This window comes from Rhyacophila brunnea, unplaced genomic scaffold, assembly GCF_057557595.1.
Source record: "Rhyacophila brunnea isolate RB1 unplaced genomic scaffold, BYU_Rbru_1.0 scaffold_13, whole genome shotgun sequence".
Taxonomy (NCBI): Eukaryota; Metazoa; Arthropoda; class Insecta; order Trichoptera; family Rhyacophilidae; genus Rhyacophila; species Rhyacophila brunnea.
In genome coordinates this window covers 21,229,012-21,249,234 of record NW_028232785.1, presented here as the reverse complement: position 1 = coordinate 21,249,234, position 20,223 = coordinate 21,229,012, and the positions used below count along the sequence as shown (strand labels likewise).

Below are 20,223 nucleotides of genomic sequence, written 5' to 3'. Positions count from 1 at the left end.
CGGGCTCTTCGCATTATATGCCCTCCATATTATGTATTGAATAACTGGGGAGATAAAACACATCCCTGACGAACTCCCTTCTCGGTTCGGAAACTCTCAGAAAACGCACTTTTTACTCTTACCTTTGTGTGGCTATTGTTATATAAGTTTTTGATAAGACAGGCAAGGTGTGATGGAACTCCCATTTCCTGAAGTACATTACAGTACAGTTTCCACATACAGTTCCATCCTGAACAAAAACGATGCATAAGTGCGAGTGAGAAAGTATTCGGCACCCTTATAATCTCTGCGACACACGCTAGAGTAAGATAAAAGGTTTAGAGATGTGTGAAATGGTTTGCTATGGTGTCGCCGCCAAATCTTAGTTTGTTGCTTAACTAAGCGTCGATAACCTGCGAGCGTGTGTTGCTAAAATTGATATTTTTTGTGTTAAATATAAAGTCAGTGGTAAATATTTTTAGTTCATGAAGTAGAACAGATGGTTCTGTGTGTTGTATTAAAATGTGGTAGCAGTACTGACAAGCAAGAAGATGGCATTACGTTTCATAGGTAAGTGTATACATGTTCGTGATAATTTATTTGTATATTATTATTGTATTTTAATATCAAGTGACCTAGTAAGTGTTTCTCTAAAATACCTTAAATTATAGATATCTTTATCTAATCGTTGCATTTTAACCACTTAAAAATACTATATAACGTATAAAAAAAGAAAATTAGATTTTAACTCTGAGCGTCTAGTGCGAGAACTTTGGGCGAGCATTAGCGAAATGGTCTATAGTCTCAAACATTTTTGTACGAATGCGTTCGCTCGCCCACAAACCAAACGCACGGTACGTAGCCTTATTTAGCAATGCAATGGGTGGCGTCTACGTGTATCTATAGTCTTAAGCCTCAATTACATTGAGCTTCTTAACGAGCTGTTTATTGGCGAATTCACAATCTGCCTGTAAAGTCGCCCAGTGTAATCATCGAATAAGCTAATAAGCAGGTTGTAAACACTCTACCGAGAAAAGTTGAAAGCCGGTCAACTTTACTGCGTCTGCGCATTAGAGCGCAGTACCAACCTCCCGGTAAAAAAACGAACTACGTTCCGTCAAAATAGTCGCTGGCTTGTGGCTTCTCAGCGAATGGAAAGTTTTGTGTGTAATCATCAAATCGCAGTAGCTGAATCGCCCGCTTTTAAATTCGCCAATAAACAGCTCGTAAAGAAGCTCAATGTAATTGAGGCTTAAGGTTCCATCTTACGCTGTAGAATGCCTTCTGATAGTCAATGAAGCATAACATCATAGGGGTATTAAACTTCAATTAGTTGCTTGATGTTGTTGACCTGCTTGTTCCTTGGGTATTTGTCGGTCGATGAAATGCTTCAGACATCTGCTGATTATAATATGTAATAAGATCTTGCTTGCATGTGAAATATGTGAGATTGTTCGATAGTTTCGCACTTTTCACATTATTAAATTTCAGTAATAGTAAAAAAAGTCGCCTGTGGCGCTACTTTCTTTCAAAATTATGTGGTTGTGCGTTGCGATTTGATGTGGTACCTATATAATGATTGATATTTATGTACTTAAATGATAACTACCGTGTAATTAAGGAAACTGGAAAGGATTGATTTTGCTAATAAACAAGCACATTCACCGCATGAAAAATAAATTAATTTAAAAATGAATCTAATATAAGTAGTAAAACCTTTTATTATTTTACAACGTCAGCTCGTATTCTTTGTCCGGTGGTTGTTTATCCAGTACAAATCTTGAAATCGATTTTAACTGGTTTCCCGACTAGGTAGCTAGACATTTGAAACTTTTAGAATATATCAGAACACGATGCCAATGCATTATTTTAATACTTTTAGCCATATTTAAGTAAAATTGAATTCATTTTCAGTTAATTCTGATTTGTATGAAAAGTTATTTCGGATGAAATCCGTAATACAATCCACTATTATTGGTTGCTAAGGGGCTGGTCCTAGCAACTAAATTATTAATATATACGTGCGTTACTATGGAAATCAAAATTACATTCCAGTATTCTATATTTTTGTTTGTTTGTTGCAAAATAGCAAAAAAATGATTTGTTGCCTTATTTGTCCTAAATTATTAATACATAAAATTGTCAAGTTTATATGATTCAACAGAAAATTTAAAAACGAGGTACCTATACAAAAAGTTCTCTTTATCTTGTAATTATTTTTGTATTATTTTTTCCTTTCATTTTTGTACATTGTTAACTGTTTAAAAAGGTGTCTGTATTATTTAATGAATTAAAGGGGGGGAGGTGCCATGATTATATTTTTTTAAAAGGGAGGCGTAGTAACATAAAGTTTGGAAGCCACTGATGTACGATATAAAAATCACAAAGTACAATATAGTCTGTGGTCTAATTTGGTGAGAAAAATAATATTTTTTACGGCAACACTGTTAACGAAGCACGTGCGTCAGTTCCGTCAAGTTCCGCTGTGTCGCTGTCATTCTATCGTCGTTCGACCTTCATAGTATCGTAATTTATTGCACAAATATAGGCAAAAATAGTGAAAAATATAATATCAAAAAGGTAATAATTACATTGCATGCTATATATCTTAATATAACCGGTATTTAGTCGGTTATGTAATACTATTAAAAAGTATTACTGTCATCTAATTTTTTCTTGTACTTCTCGTTTAATTTCTGCTTTGTAATAGATTTGAGGTTATCATTTCATAGTGGACAAAAAATTGTCATAACAAAGTAATAAAACAAAATTCGAAGCGTTCGAATTTTAAATTTCGAACAAGGTAAAATTTATTTCTTTTTAATTATTCATTGCTATCTGTCGAACGGCATTATCAGTCATGTATCGCGATTGAAAATGAGATTTTAATCTACCTAGGTACATAGTTTTAAAAAAGTGATAACCCCGTGACCTTCGGTTGCCTATCATTAATTGTTTTTTTTTTATTATTATTAAATAATGATATTTTTTATACATTTAAGGCGTGGTCCCTGAATTTCAATAGTTTTTTGTAGCGTTTGCCAATTAATAGTATTAATTTATTTCTACATGAAGTACCTAATAATGATTATTAATTTTATACCGAAAAATGGAAACACGAGTGAATCACTAAAAAATCAGCAGGTTTCGAATAATCTTTTAAATGTGTACCTACTAGACACAAGTGGCGAAGAGTGGAAGTAGGCTGTGGAGATGCATTGGAGATTGATAGTGCACACTAAACTGTGTCATGCTTATTTGTTTTCATTGAACTTAATAGTACCTGCACACGTGCATGGGCTTACTTGCACCAATAGTGTGTAAATTAAACTATCACGATAATAACTGTTTACATGCAAGAGTGCTGACTGTCTCGCCAATCTCATTCTTCAAGTAAGCGAGATGCGTTGTTGTCATTATACCTAGGTATGACATTTTTTTATTTGACAGGTTGTAAAAATTGATAAACGTCAAAATGCTCTGCGCACTGTAGTTTATATTTTTTTTGGCACGTTCGCCACTCGGTCACTTGGCCATTCAGGTACCCAGCGGGTCTATTCTATACAAAAGGCGAGTATCGACCGCTAAAGTGATAAAGTGAGTATTTATGACATACATTTTGTATTGAGGTATTATAATTGTAACAATCAGTTAGCTGTCTAATCAGTTAAAACTGTCTCTCTCGCTCTTGCTCTCAATTTTAGCACAGCAAAGCGAGGTGCCGTTAAAATATAGCACTTATTGCAACAATTACAACCAACTTATTGTAATTGTGCTAATAATTCGATACAAACTACCCTAGTTAGCGGTTGTAGCGGCCGAAAGCAGCCTTGTGTATAGAATATATCCGCTGGGGTACTGAACATCCACAGGGAAGGGACATTCTAAAATCCGATGAACTTATAATGTTCGGTGGATGCATGTGGCAGCGAAGAACTGAGGACCGAGAAAAGTGGAGAGAGCTAGGGGAGGGCTTCATTCAGCAGTGGGTTGGTCCCGGCTGATGATGATTGTGCACAATTATTGGTGCAGTAAGTAAACACATGTGTAGATCACAGTGGCGAAGGGTAGAGGTAGGCTGTTAAGATCTGACATAGATAGTGCATATTAAACTTTATCGTTCAAACATATTTGTTTTCATTGAACTAAGACTACAATGTGTCGAGTTTTAAAAATTCAATTAAACCCTGCTTATAGATATTTTATAGATAGAAGAATATTTTTTATCAATTATGTTTTGGTTAGGCGCTTAATGAATTTAAAAAAACTTACCAACACTATCTGTAATCATATGTATTCTCAGTTCAATGATACCAACTGACCACTGACAAAGTTTATTGTGCACTATTTAAGTTGAATCTTAACAGCATGGCCCCACATCCTGAAGCGGGCCCCCAGGCCAAGATGTTTGGCAGGCCCCCTACCTACCGCTCAGGTTAAGGGCAGTATGATGTTCTACAGTAGTGTTCCCCAACTGTTATTCCGTGGAACCCCAAGGTTCTGCGAGGTAAAATTAGGGGTATTTTGTCTATTTTTAGCGATACTTTGTATTATACTTGGCATCATAAATTATGAAGCACTGATCACGACCCCCTTTTGTTGTAGTCAAGTAACTTGCAAACCTTCATCATATTGGAAAAATAGTCATTGTCATTAACCAAGAAATACACTAAAAATAACTAGAGAATAAAATTTTACACTTAAATTGTCATTTAATTATATCAATCATCATAATATTACACTTATTGCATCGCACAGTTATTTTGAATGGTACTATTCGTTAAGTAAAATAGCCCGCAGGCGACTTTTTTTCAATATTACAGCATATCTGTAGTGTATGGTTATCTTACATAACTGGTCGAATCACCACACCGGGCCCCCAGGCGAGAGCCCTGTCAGCCGCCCCTTTGTGGGGGCCATGCTTAACAGCCTACCTCCACCCCTCACCACTGGTAAGATCCAAATTATGCAAAAATGCCCCGCCCCTTCAATTGTTTTTTGTTTTTTTTTCCAGATGTCTTCCCATCACGATGGCAACACAGAGATAAACACCGGACGCCAGTAATGCATTCGTTGAATGTATTATAATATTTTAAAATCATTTAAAATGTGGAACAACACAAGATTGCTTACAAGCAGAACGGCGTATCTGAAACCATGCGCAGTATTAAACCACAATGCCAAGCGGTTTGCGTATTATCGTACTTGCCGCGATACCACCGCGACTTATCACCATACCAACGGTGATCGTGTACACTTAAAATGTTCTAGTCTCAGTTCCTTTAGTCTTAAATATATTAATACAGCAATTAGAAGAAATTCTAGTTACAGTGAAAGAAAAAGCCAAAAATTTATTTTAAATAATAGACTAAGTAACACTATAGACGACGGTGCTGTTAAAAATAATAACAAAGCTAATGATGACTGTTCGGAACCGGCCAATGAGAGCAGAGGTGGTTTTGTTTTCGATAATTTAAAAAAAGAAGGCGTCAGAAGTGTCATTGATGATAGGGGAATACCGGATAATGTCGCCGCAGGCAAGATACAAAATATCCAGAACGCCATAATTCCCTATTTTAAATTGATACGTATCGACAAACCAATCGGTGAGTGAAATTATGTCATTATTATTACAGAAAATTATTGTTTTCAACTAGGGATTGCAATACCGGTATCTCAGTATTTTTCGATACCGAAATACCGGTTTTAATAATCAGACAATACCGATATACATATTCGGTATTGACAGTGGAAACAAAATGAACGAATTAACATAAAAGGCACTGTATTTTTTGTCAGGTCACGCGATGTCTAGTTTAATTTCGTGGCCCTATGACACATGCTATAAAATAGTAATATTTGAAAGAGATTTTTACAAATTATATTATATTTATTGTTAGATACTTCTGTCTTTTCCAATTATTTTACGATTACCGGTATTGGTATTTTCATTCGGTATTGTAATCTTCATTTTCAACTAATGTGCGCTACCAGTGCTCATGTGTGCATGTAGGTACTTGAAAACATGTTGAAAACCTTCTTCTCTATAATAGATGTATGTAACCAAAAATGTATGAAATTGATGCAAAAACTAGGATGATTGGTCTTTATATAAAATAGTTACAAGTGACTACGCATTACAGATTCATTTGCAGAAAACTTCACGCTACTGCTAGGACATTTATTTGCAAATTTTCATGGCGTATAAAAATAAAATCTGTCACGATAAGTAGATAAGCAGTCATTAATATTACACTTCGGCCTTATTATTTAGTTGAAAAATCACATAAAATTCGTGTACTGTTTATTTATTACTACAACACTTGAGTAAATAATCACAATGAACATAAAAAATGACCATCGTTGTGTATATAAGAAAAACGGAATGGCAACTGAGCGATCTTAATATTTCTTCGGTCTTTAGACTTTGGCATACGACACTGCTCCTTGGAAGAATTAGCAACTGATACTCCCGATTTCTAAAGTAATTAACTAGGTAATTAATTAAGTAGTCTACGACAGATACACAACATCCGCCACAGAATTAACAACGCGAAAATTTATTCTAAACATAATCTCTTTCCAGGAACATAGAAACATCACACAAACTCACACATATACTGATAAGACACGGAGCACTGAGAGGCTATCTAAAAAGATTTAAATCGAGGGACGATGACTGCTGTCCATGTGACGGCTGCACATCTCAAACTGTGCGGCATGTGTAATCAATGACTGCCCAATGCAAAAGAAGCGATGGACTCTCGGAACTCTGTGTGGACAACATAATTACGTAATTGACCCCTAACATTTCATGAAATACTAAACAACAAAACAACACAAGAGAACTACACAACATATTTAATTCCGGCCATAAAGAAAATTAAATACATAAATGGAGAAGTATAATTAACTGCACACTTCACGTGAAAACTGTAATCGAGCAAATTTTTCAATATCATAAATGCGAATATGTAAATCACTCTCAACTACCTTGTACGAAAAAGCAAGAGCGGGTATTTCTGTAAAGTGTAGTTAAGACTGGGTATTTCTCTGATTGTTTCGATTGTATCACTTCACAAATGTTTCACTACACTACAGTAAAAGCTTGAGGGTTCGTATTCTGCTCATAAACAATGTTCTATTGGTTGCATCGTGTAACTTTCTACAGCACTTTTAAAGTGCGTCGTCTGTTCTGACATGGTTTATTCACACTACATAATATAAACACTGCAAGTACGTATGCTATGTAGCAGAAACAATGAATCATCTTCTTTTTAATTCCTCAGGGTCATGGCTTCTGTTCTGGCCGTGCGGCTGGTCAATTCTCTTGGCCTCAGATCCTTCGATTATGTCCGCGGGAGGCGTCGCGCAGACAATGGGCTTATTCCTAGCCGGTGCAGTCGTTATGCGAGGCGCCGGATGCACCATCAACGATATGTGGGATAAAGACATCGATGCTAAGGTGAGATTCGTTTAATTTATTCTTCTTAATCCACGTCCGCTCCTCGAATCCCTGTCATAGATAATGCCAGCATACTGTAACACTGCCGTATACAGTATACCAGTGGTGAAGGGTGGAGATACTTCTTTCTTCTTCTTTAGCCATATCCGCCCCTTAGCTGGAGCATATGGACACCACGCGGCGCCTCCAAGAATCCCTGTCGCTCGCCAGTCTTCTTGCTTCGTTCCAGGTCAAACCAGCATCCCGTAGCTCCGCAGTATACACTCTGTAGATTGTATTTAGCGGCCTTCCAGGTCGCCGGAATCCGGTCAGCTTGAAGAACAGGCAAGCCAGGTTAAAGTTCTCTTCTGGCATCCGCAGCACGTGGCCGAGCCAGGTCCAACGTCGCCTCTTCACTTTCAGCGTGATGAGAGGCTGCTTGGTGCGTTCTCTTATCTCCTCGTTGCTCCTAAAGTCATACCACTGCACACCCAGTATTCGTCGCAAACATCTGTTTTCGAAGCTCAGTATACGGTTGCTCTGAGCCTTCGTAAGGTGCCATGATTCGCTACCGTAAAGCAGCACTGTCAGAATGCAAGCGTCGAATAGGCGGCATTTGGTTTTGATCGAGTACAATCGTGAGTCCCAGACATTTCGCATCGAGTTGAATGTTGCTCCAGCCATTCCTATTCGGATAGCAAGCTCTTTCTGCAAAATGCCATCTCCCGTGATGTGTACCCCCAGGTACTTGAAGCTGTCGACGCTCTCGATGTTTTGTCCATCGCTACTACTTTTCTTACTACGCTACTACTTACTATACTACTTTTCTGATCTTCTTGCAGGTGGAAAGGACGCGGAGTAGACCTCTAGTCAGCGGAGCGATCACACGGAAGAAGGCACTGGTATTTCTGGCTGCCCAGTTGTCCTTGGGCCTGACAATCCTACTCCAACTGAACTGGTACAGCGTTGCTTTAGGAGCTTCCAGCATGAGTGAGTTCTTAAATTTCTTCACACTGAATATTATATTATTAACAGAAGCAAAAATGTGTTATGGGGAGGTTTTTAAACATTGTGCGTGATAAACCCTGTCTACATTCATGCATTTTTTCATTCACCAGATGAACATATCGCTGTGCATGCGCAGCGTGCGCATTACCTGCCTCAAACCGGTTTCAAAATGGCCGTTTTTTGTGATGAAACTGCTAGCGCACGGAGCTCCAATAGTGATTAATTTCTATTCAACATCATGTCTGTTTTGCTAACCGAATGAATCCGTGAAAAATGTATAATAATTAATTATACAATTCAGTCACGTACACCATGGGGGTTTTTGGGGGTGGGGGTGGGGGTGATATTACTTCGTCAGGACTTACAGGACAGGATCGTGTCTCGGATGATTTGGCTATCAACATAATATGAACTGCTTAACTCCACTCCTCTCAGCATTCTACGTTGCACAAGACCTGTGTTCACCAGACCCGTGGCACTCATAAGTTGGTGCAACTATCCATCCGTTGTTTGCTTTAATACTCCGAATCTGACATATCTAAAATACATGACGGCGCGGACAACACAAACAGATACTAACAATCTTAATAATTATGTCTTTTACCTCACGCGTTGGATAACGACTTGTGGATGTGACAGCTCGCAATATATTGTAGGTTTACCCCGTGTTATACCTGCAAGCTAGGCGTTTATCGCTAGATTGATCTTGGTAGATCTGGGTATAGGGAATGTACCTAGAAAAGTGTGGTATTCCGCGATTGATGTGACGAGAAGCAATAAATAGCAGGCAGAGTGGCACCTGCAGGATTTTTTAACCGTGCCCCCTCCCGTGTCCGGAAATTTATATGTATGCAGTTCACCCTAGAACACTTCTAGCCGTTATCCTTGAAACATGTGTTTGTATAATGAACACCGAAGAAGTGTCCTACAGTGAACTGCATACGTACAAGTTACTCGTAACCGCCCCATCCCACCGCTATTTAAAATCAATCCAAGAATTTTATGGATATTTTTTCAAAATAAAATCGACTTGAGGGTACTTGAATTGTATTAATTTTTTACTTGTTTTACTTGTTTTATTGTTTACTTAATTGTATTCGTTATCAGTGTACAATTACCATTGGTGAGTGCGCATAATGCCTGAAGATACTGAAATGCGAAACCCGGGTCACAAAAGACACGAATAGTACAAAACTTAAATCTATTAAAATTCAACTTTGATTTTGATATATTCAACTTGGTTACCTGTGCACTTCTATTCGTACCCAACATCTCAATTATTGTTATAATGACACTGGAATCGGTGCAAGATTGTCCGCTTAATAATCTCTCACGAATATCACAGTTCTAGTTGTCCTGTATCCTCTGGCCAAACGGGTGACAGACTACCCCCAATTCGTGCTAGGCCTGGCATTCAACTGGGGAGCCCTGCTCGGATTCTCCGCTGTCACAGGTCAGGTGGACCCAGCCGTCTGCCTCCCTTTGTATGCGGCCGGAGTCTGCTGGACCCTGCTTTATGATACCATATACGCACATCAGGTCAGCATTTATTTTGGAGTTTTTAAACGTTCAATGCTTGAATCTGGTTTTTATAGACCGAGGAGACCCTGTAGTCTGTTGTATGTTGTACTGGTCTACAATAACATATATATATTTGTAATACGTAATTGAAAATGTTCGTATGATTTATAGTTATTGCCCATTTAGAAGTGACTGGTAGTGTTTGGCGGAAATCGCCAGATAGTAGAATCATTGCGCCTCCAAAACATCTTGATCGCAGATCTTTCATAGTTCGATTGAGTGCTTCCAATGCGCGTTTGTGCGCCATTGTGCATTCATGCCTGGTGATGATTTTACTTGCTTCCAAACCTTTGGCCATTGCTGAGTATTTAGCAGTTGCATGTTGGTTTTTGAGTTGTTTGAAGGTTTAACGGCAATTTAAACGCTGAATGAGCCGTTCAGCATCCTTTTAGCAACGTGGCCGCTATCCCAGAAGAAGCAACTGCTACATCAATTTCGGACCTCGCACGAACAGTGGCGAAATCATGAACATGAGGAATGTCTTCCCAGTTCTACCGGGCGCATCGAGGAAAAATAAGCCACCATTTTCATCATCAATTGCCTTCATTAACGTATCGTACACTTCCTTCTTTTGGGGGTTCAACAGTGGTACATTCGTTCGAACTGATTGGTTCAATGCATCTCAATCATATTCATGTTCACGTTCCATTCTAGATTGAAAGAGTCATTTATTCCACGATGTGGCGTTGGCATTCCTAACTTGACTAACAAACTGCCGCACATGAGGTAACACATGTTTTCGATCAAAAGCAAAGCCTGGTTATGTATTTACTTATTCACTCCGAGATCGGGATTCCCTGAACTGACACGAATTCAATGTAAAATGTCTTCTGACATGTCATCCTTGTACTTGTTTCACAGTTCAGGTGGATTCGATGGGAAGCATGTCGAAATAATGATAGCAAATAATGTGCGTGTCTGACTTGGAGATGCAGAAACAATAATTACTTCAGCGATTGTCATGTCCCAATGAGTATCGTTTTCAAGTAAATTGAGCCGTTGACATGCAGCACGAAATATTGGGCACACCACACCATTGACAGTTCGAAGTGATTCAAATGATGTCGGCCCACGAACATTCACCGGAAACAACCGCAAGTAGAAGCATTCGTCATTCATCGGATGAACTGTGTAAATGGGACCAAGGGCATCAGCAAAACGCACATCCGTATGATCAGGAACTGCATCGCCTTGCTTCCGACATTGAAATTTCTTCGATGAAGCGTTCCAAGTGTAATAACGTGGCATCTCAGAGTAGAGCAACATTTGTGCAAACGGATCGTTTTGGCAAATCGAAAAGAAACTGGTCAATGTTGTCACTGGAGGTGTTACAGCACGTTAAGCAACATTCGATGCATTAAAATAAACTCGTTGACCATTCTCCAGATGCACCGCCAAATGTACAACGGTGTGATGACGTTCATGAATGGGGAATGAGAAAATACGCCAAATCGCTTCATTGCAACTCACATATCGACAACTTGATGGTGTGTGATTTTATCGTTGGTATTGGGAGTTTGAACACCAAAAACCGCCATATCGCTGCCTTTGGTGACATATTTGCAGATGTACGAGGGTGGGTCAATAAGTCCTTAGAAAAGCCGACAGGTAGCGCGACTAGTACTGTAAGCGGTTTGTTTTCATGCAGCGGCACTACCGATTCAGTATGCTACGAAGTTTCAATCAGATTGGTCGGGTTGTTGTGTGTTTCTCGTACATTTAAAAAAAAAATTTGCTTGTTTACAAAAATGGAGAAAATTGAGTTTAGAGCTGTTATTAAACATTTTAATATAAAAGGGTTAACAGCAAAGGAAATAAAAAATGAGTTGGATTTAGTTCACGGCACATCTGCTCCTTCACTTGCAACTATTTATAACTGGTTAAATGAATTTAAACGTGGTCGTACATCAACAAAGGATGAACCACGCTCAGGACGTCCTGTAGAGGTGACTACACCAGAAATGATCAATAAAATCCACGATATGGTGTTAAGTGATCGAAGATTAAAGTTGAGTGAGATAATTGAGGTTACAGGGATCTCAAAAGGTAGCGTCATTTCTATTTTACATGACAAATTGGGCATGAAAAAAATTTCTGCAAGATGGGTGCCGCGTTTGCTCACAGTCGACGATAAACGCAATAGGGTGGTGGCCTCTAAAGCCCTGTTGTCGCTCATGCAACGCAATCCGGATGAATTTTTTCGTCGCTTTGTGACTGTAGATGAAACATGGATATACCACTATACTCCCGAGACGAAAGAACAGTCAAAGCAGTGGATTGCGAAAGGCGAACCATGTCCAAAGAAGGCGAAAACCGTAAAATCAGCTGGTAAGGTTATGGCTACTGTATTTTGGGATGCACGTGGAATTATTTTCGTTGACTATTTGGAAAAAAGAAAAACAATAACAGGGGATTATTATGCATCTTTATTGGACCAGCTAAAAAACAAAATTGAAGAAAAATGGCCTCATTTAAACAGGAAAAAAATCCTCTTTCATCAGGACAATGCCCGTGTTCACACATGTTTACGATCAATGGCTAAAATTGAAGAATTGAAGTTCGAATTGGTCGACCACCCACCGTATTCGCCAGATTTAGCCCCCAGTGACTTTTTCCTTTTCCCAAACTTAAAAAAATGGCTAAGTGGACAACGTTTTTTTTCAAATGAAGAAGTCATCGATCGGACAAATGCTTATTTTGAGGACCTTCCGAAAACTTATTTTTCTGACGGTTTAAAAAAAATTGAGAAACGTCTAACCAAGTGTATTGAGCTCCAAGGAGATTATGTTGAGAAATAAAAAAAAATACAAAAATAAAAACTGTTTTAATGCTTTTTTCTAAGGAATTATTGACCCACCCTCGTATTTGATGGACTTCACTGAATTGCAATACTCCACGTAGCAATACGCCTTGAATGTTTTGGAAAGAAGTGGCAAATACGGAACAATCCAAGTGTTGTCGACTACGATATCGTTTCCTTTCACTTTCGTTGTGATGGTTCTACCGTTATCATTGGGTGATTGACGCCGATATAGTGGATAACCATCGTTCGCAGTGATCCGCCGTCAAATTTTGTGGATAACGCTTGTAACACTTGCCGTCGACCATGCACGGTGATTGGGGGTTGACGGCGCCACACGGTCCGTGAATCATGTTAGTAAATACAACATCATGCAGGTCTGGATCGGTTTCGGGATCAGGAATCTCGTCGCATATGATGTCATCTATTTGGTCTGGTTGAATTCTTTCAACTAACCAAAAAAAAATGTGTGCATGCGGTAAGCCTCGTTTTTGCCATTCAATCGAATACATCCAGCATCGAGTATCCCCAAAGACGCGATGATTAACAATGTAGTTCATCAGCGACAGGATTTTTTGTTTGAAGACACGTGCGGTGATGTCGTGCTGATCATTTGATGTTTGTCCGGGGGCAGCAATTGAACAATTTCTATCCATTTCGGATTGCACGTAAAGGTGATGAATAGATCTGGACGACCGTAATGACGAACATAATATTATGTCATTGCATATTGCGCATATTCATGTATATGACGCGGGCTGCCAATGTACGTCGCCAGTAGAATAGTCAATCGACCAACATTAGCTGCATCTCCTTCGGTGCTGATTGCATCGCGTAAATGAATATACTCCTCCGAACGCAGTTTGGCTTGGTTCAACCGAATGAAAGTGAAGCGCTCCGTCTCGATTCTGACGTACAAAACGAACAACAAACGACGAACAAATGAAGAACAAAAAAAATCAACGAAATCAGTCAATCAGTTCTCAAGATGTCATCAAAAAAGCCGCTCCATACGAAATGTATGAGAAAATGAATTTTCTTCACATTTTTTCCGTGATTTTTTCGATTTTTTAATAGTTATTCTGCTATTCGGGGCGGAGACAAATCCAACAAATCAATGATCATAAAAATCGGTCCAGCCGTTCTTGAGTTATAAATGGTGTAACTCGTATCGCTTTCAAGCAAATTGAGCTGTTGACATGAAGCACGAAATGTTGGGCACACTACACCATTGACAGTTAGACATTTCGACTATCATTCTTTCTTTTGTTTGTTTGTTTATTGTTTCTGTCATGTATCAGAGATGGCGTTGTATACGGATTTAAATTTTTTGTGATTTTCTTTTATTTTCGATTGCGCGTTCATTGTTCAAAATGTATGAGAAAATTAATTTTCTTCATATTTTTTTTTTCCGTGAATTTTTCCGATGTTTTAATAGTTATTCTGCTATTCGGGGCTGAAACAAATCCAACAATGCAAAGATCCTAAAAATCGGTCCAGCCGTTCTCGTGTTATAAATGGTGTAACTAACCCGACTTTCTTTTATATATATAGATGAATAATAATTGGAGATGGTTTTACCATTCGATTAATCTCTGCCTAAACCTATGATTTATGGTAATTATGATTTGGTTCAGGCAGGGCTTAATCGAATTGTAAAAACCATATTTTTATTCTCAGTTTAATGAAAACAAATAAGTATGACTGAAAAGATGTGTATTATTTTTGTCGAATCTCCACAGCCTACCTCTATTATGGTTTGGGCTAGGCAGGGTTTATTTGAGTGTAGTGTGCTCTATTAATGCTGAATCTCCATTGCCTACCTCCACCCTTCGCCACTGCATGATTCGATGACCCAGAGTTAAACAGTAACAACTCAAAAAACGTAGTTGTAAGATAATCATGTTTTAATATTATGAATATTTCACAATGCACAAGATTTGACAAGTTTTAGAAGGATACATGTCAGAATTTATCTATTCTAAATTGAAACGTATGGTCAATCGTCAGTTTTAAACAGAAACAATTCAAAATGGATCTGTACAAAACTGGTTTTGTTTGAAAGTTTGTAAAATTTCATACGGGTTTTTGGCTCTCAAGATATCTAAATTATTTTTTTCGAATTGTTTCTCTACACAACCGACAAGAGCTCATTTTTACGAGTATTTTGATACCAATATCGCGAAATGTCGAATTTTTGACTTGTTACCGTTCAATACTGAATCATCGAATATATTCCAAACCAATTTGTATATTTTTCACAACTACTTGGTAACCATTACACTTGTATTCATTCAATTCTCGTCACCTAATTTAAATTCATTGAAATTCTGATAAACTTCACCTTGATTGTCTGTTTAATTTGTTTAGGACAAACGTGACGATGCGATCATAGGCGTCCGATCGACCGCCCTGAAGTTTGGCTCGTACACCAAACCTTGCCTAGCGGTCTTCTCCGGGGGCATGGTGTCATGCCTGACGGCCGTCGGAGTGGCTGCAGACCTCGGCCTGCCATATTTCATGACCCTGGGACTGGTCGGAGCCCACACGGCAAAGCAGGTAATGTTATTATTTATATGACTCCCACAAAAGTGTTCTACCATCGCGGACAAATTCAAAAGCTTCTTAAATCAACCGTTACCTACTTACTGCTACGTTCAAAGATGTTGAAAAACACATAGGTAATGGAGCCTGAATGTAAAAAAATTATGCAAAAAAAAGAACCCCTGGTCTACTGATTGACAGAACTTCACACCTAACAATGACATTCCATTATAAAATTTAGATTTACCCAATTAGTTACTTACATACATTATTTTCTCCACCACCCGCCACGTCTCCACACACATCATGCAGGCAAATACCATGACGTAATGAACGTTAGGCGCCCCTGAAAGTGTTTGAAGAGCAACTTCCCACTACCTTGGTTGGCATGTGCTAAAGTGTGCGTGATTTCGATTCTGATATAATATTTGTAATGTACTTTTAATAATAATATTAATTTAATTTGTATTTTTTATTATCTTTTATTTACACTGATTTTTTTGCTTTAACATGGTTTAAAAAAACTAAAAAGAATAAAAATACCTATGTATGTAGATTTATTTATCAAAAAATTGCGTTGCAATGGACTGCACGCCACTGGTGCATACATATACATATGTTGTCACCGGATGCTGCCCTGAGATACATACATGGAGCCACTAGTCAGTCACTTCGGGTTCGATACGAGAGACGCGCCGCATGTTTCAAGCGTAACCGTCATTAAACATTTCCAGCTATGAGTGATTTTTCGCCAGAGAAAAACAGCAGTAAACAGGCACGTTTATTGTCAAGTAACCAGAGTGAATGAATATATTTCTCTATGCTAAATTTAATTAAAATCGATAACTATGTATTTTTCTGTATAAATATTTTAATGAATAAATAATAAAAAATTTGATTTATTTTTGGGTTCCAGAATTTCATATTTTGAGTTGATTTTAAGTATTGGAACCTATCTACCATTTTTGTATGGGCACCTTATCTTTTTTTACACGGTTTTGTTTTGCACGGTAGTCTTTGGAACGTATCCCCCGTGCAAAAAGAGGAACGGGTGTATTAGTCAATTCTCGATGAGAAAAGACCTTCTCGCCGTAAAATGCTGTAGACTTTTTGAAAGCTGAGAAATTGTCCTTACCAAGTCGCAATGGCCGATCGGTATAACTGACGATTAGACCGACTTAAGACGCTTTTCCCTTTCAACCGTCATATGGGGATACTCCCAGCGTATCTGATTGGCATCCTACAATTCGCCATATAAAGAAATTCTATTAGGCCAAGCTGACAGAGCTCGTAGTCCAATGGTCTGGAGTCAATCTGGTTATGTGCCACTTTATATTTGGAAAAAAACAAATGCGTCTGTCTGCCCTCGGAAGAGAAAGTCCATTGTCCCTGCCATGCATGCAACTCGGCGTCAGATGCCAGATCGCGTACAATGACTCTTTGAACGCACAGGCGCATGGATCCAAGATCTGAAGGAATACTTAAGGCCATGCATTAGTTGAGGCACGGTCTAAAAAGATCGTTGCTAGGCGATGCGCGGATTGCGGGTCACGGGTGCAAATGACGCCTGTCAAACAAAATATTATTTGTCATATAAATCCAACATACGTCCATTTTATGTTCTGTTTATTGTTCTATTAGTAACAATAATAATATATTCATTGACATGTTTGCTTTTTAAAGTAAATGGGTAACGTTTTTAGTCATCTTTACACGATTTTAGAATTAATTGGCCCGTCGCCATCACGCAGCAAAGTGACGTGCTTCTGGCTCGACGTTCTCTCACTGAATGCGAGCGAGTCCAAAATTTCGTCGCGCCTACAGTTGAAAATTATTTGGCGTTTCACTGATGCGTCACCTTAAATTCATAGGATCGTATAGTGTATAATTAAATTCGACTTCAATTTGACATTTCACGCAATACACATATTGCCGGCAGACATTTGAATATAAAATTCACCTGTGAAAAAATACTCCCTCCTTGATTTTATCTTGGCAATTAAAAGGAATAAACATTATTTTTAAGATGAATAATTATTACGCAAAACACAGAGAAATGCGTACATAGGTTATGTTGTCATTTTGTTTTTGGGGCTGACAATAGAAGAAGAAAAATAATGAACTTGTTTTACCAATACGACCACTTTTTTTCGCTATTGAAACGCTCTATATCGCACAGCAAGCTTAAATATTCATTTCTCATGTCTTTCAGATAATAACATTGGACACGGAAAACCCTCGCGACTGCGCCGAGAAATTTGTCTCCAATAGCACACTGGGCATGCTCATCTTCTTTGGCATCCTCGCCGGCAAGTGGAAGACCATTAAGGAGTACATCAACGACATGCAAACGAACAACGGAAAACAACCGACTCTACTGGAACTGGTCCAGTGAACGGCACAAATTTATAATCAGGCTTATTTAACTTTGCAACCGGACGCTACCGGTGTACTTCTTCTATCATCAGCATTTAATCCTCGGCACCTCAATTATTTTAATTGAGATGTCGAAAGAGGAAACCATGCTCAGATATGACAAAACCGATTGCCAATGGTAAATCATGAATTCTACCAAGCGCTCTCAGTTTAAACTGTGAAATATTATTACCTCGATGTGTATTTTTTAACTACTTTTAAAAAGTGGGCCAATGTTGGACTCATAAGTGAAAGTTACCTGAAGCATTAGTGATCATTTTTACTACATTATAATTTGAAACACCTCGGAATCGTAATAAGGTATTATAAATATATTTAACGTACTGAATCATATTTGCTAATTAAACCAAGAATGCGTAGAATTAAATAAAAAATGATCTCGCTTAATTGGGGCAGGCACGTATCTGGGCCACATCTCAAGGAACGGAAACCAAGCCAAGAACTAACAGTAATTTACATCGCTTAATTGGGACATTGTTTATCTCGCCTTCCATCATGTCACGTATTTGGAGCCGTGGGGACGACCGCCTTCCATGACGCTACAATGTGCCTGTAAGAAAAGATTTTAAATGCTGATATCGCTCGAGCGAAGCCGCACGGAACTGGTATTGCAACCATGCACCATGGTGCTTAAAAGAGTGTGTTGCAGTCTCATTCTGGGGGTATGTGGCACTCTTTTGGTTTGGTTTTGGCGACACCAGTTTTATGGTTGTCATCAGCACTCTTGGTTCGTTTGTCTTTTCTTTCGCTTAAGTCTTTTGACCTTTAACTTTTAATTGCGACAACGAGAGGGGACACGGCGGCCCTCGGTGATTGAGGTAATCACGAAGAGACGGACGCTTCACGTGGCTGGGACATGTTGTTTCTGATCCCGCCAGAGAGTGCGACACTCCGTACCCTTGGGGCACAACCTCAAGGGTTTCGTCGCCGTGGCCAGCCCTCCCTCAACCTGCAGTGGTGCTACAAAATCGATCTACGCAATGCAGGTCTCGTATGGCCGTGTATGGGCACCTTAATCGGTACAAGTATTTTTTAATCGGAATGATTCTGAGATGTTTCAAATCACCTATATTCAATAAAGAATGATACATTCTTAAATATTACGTTATTCGCAGAATAAATAATTTTTTTGTTAATTCTATGTTGTGTTTTTTAAATTATTTTTTTGTGATTATGCCATTAGAATAGGATAACTAAAATTTTATATTTAAAATAAAATAAATCTACTTTAGAAATTAATAAGAAACAAATTTATTTAATGATATTAAATTGTTAATATTATTTAAAACCGTGTTTTATTTTTACTATAAGTAGACTGCATTTTCCTTCTTCCTGGCACTACGACCCAATGTGGGTCTAGGCTTCCTTCAGCATCTTCCTTAATCCAGGTCTTCCAAAGGGTTACATGTAAATTGTACGTATTATATTTCACTGTAGCACAGTTCGCCGTGAGCTTTCTTATCTCAAAGTGATGTCCGCATACTATAAGGTCTCCAATTTTATTACATTCAATATGAACATACATTTATTCAATTTTCATAGCCGATTTTGGCAAATTTCAAGAATACAAGAATGAAAACCTAACCTAACAAATAATCCAGTATATCAGCTATTTTCAAAATATGTTTGCCGCTGGCTTCCTGTAAAGTAAACCGATAAGAACCGTGATTTATTTAGATATGGCACTACTATACGACCCAAAGAGATTGGACAGTCTTTAATATACGGCCATATATTTCCGATACAACATACGGCGAACCACATACGTACAAGCTTCCCTCCAATTTAGGACCCCAAGGCTTTTAAAATCTAACTTAACACTATTAGTTCACCATGCACAATGTCAAACACTTCCCGAATGTCTGTTCCAGAAGCGGTCATGATTGAGATAACATAGGCAATTGAAAAAAGTGACGGCTGGTCTAATCTGCCAATGTAATTTCAGCTTCATCAGTCAAACGTATTTTGCACTAATAGATTAATACAATCAAAAAAAGGCTCCAAGTAATTTCACACATACATACGATTACACACGTATTGTAAAAAAACACAACATCAAAACCAGTGTCATACTACCATGTGATCCGAGGATGTAGGTATTTAAGCCTAATGGGTGCTGGCACTGATGTAATTTTTGTAAATATATACATTCATTTGGGTGTGGCGGATTCGATGCCAATTAGTCTCGCGGTCAAAACGCTCCTATCCTAACTATCCAAAATTCCAGTCCGAGTTCTAATCACAGTCGAGGATTAATTTTTTTAAAATATCTACTTTAGTACTTTAGTAGATTATCATCATCAGCCGGGGTCGATCCACTGTTGGATGAAGGCCTCCTTTAGGTCTCTAGCTCTTTGCTGCCGCATACATCCACCAAACTTTATGAGCTCGTCTATACAGAGGGTTTTAGGACGTCCCTGTGGGTTTTTTT

The 20,223-nt window shown here is 38.4% G+C and overlaps 1 protein-coding gene across 5 annotated transcripts; it reads left to right on the top strand.

Moving 5' to 3' along the window:
• Positions 1 to 139: 139 nt before the first annotated feature.
• Coq2 (ubiquinone biosynthesis protein COQ2, mitochondrial) lies at positions 140 to 19,031 on the top strand. 5 transcript variants are annotated; one of them, XM_085940554.1, is made up of 7 exons: positions 140 to 549; positions 4,994 to 5,585; positions 7,269 to 7,444; positions 8,266 to 8,413; positions 9,777 to 9,970; positions 15,183 to 15,371; positions 17,569 to 19,031. In XM_085940554.1, exons 2-7 carry the CDS (start codon positions 5,057 to 5,059, stop codon positions 17,749 to 17,751), a joined length of 1,419 nt encoding a protein of 472 aa, XP_085796680.1. In that variant the 5' UTR covers positions 140 to 549; positions 4,994 to 5,056; the 3' UTR covers positions 17,752 to 19,031. The 5 variants fall into 5 exon arrangements, with proteins under 5 accessions (XP_085796680.1, XP_085796679.1, XP_085796684.1 ...); XM_085940553.1 differs by lacking the exon at positions 140 to 549 and adding an exon at positions 2,454 to 2,559; XM_085940558.1 differs by lacking the exon at positions 140 to 549 and having other exon boundaries at positions 5,452 to 6,772.
• The last annotated feature ends 1,192 nt before the right edge of the window (positions 19,032 to 20,223 follow it).

Bases quoted from the DNA above. Each gene is read 5' to 3' on its own strand.
- Coq2 (XM_085940554.1), top strand. From the start codon at position 5,057: ATGTATTATAATATTTTAAAATCATTTAAAATGTGGAACAACACAAGA. The intron at 5,586-7,268 runs GTGAGTGAAATT...TTAATTCCTCAG, and splicing joins ACGTATCGACAAACCAATCG to GGTCATGGCTTCTGTTCTGG. The intron at 15,372-17,568 runs GTAATGTTATTA...CATGTCTTTCAG, and splicing joins GAGCCCACACGGCAAAGCAG to ATAATAACATTGGACACGGA.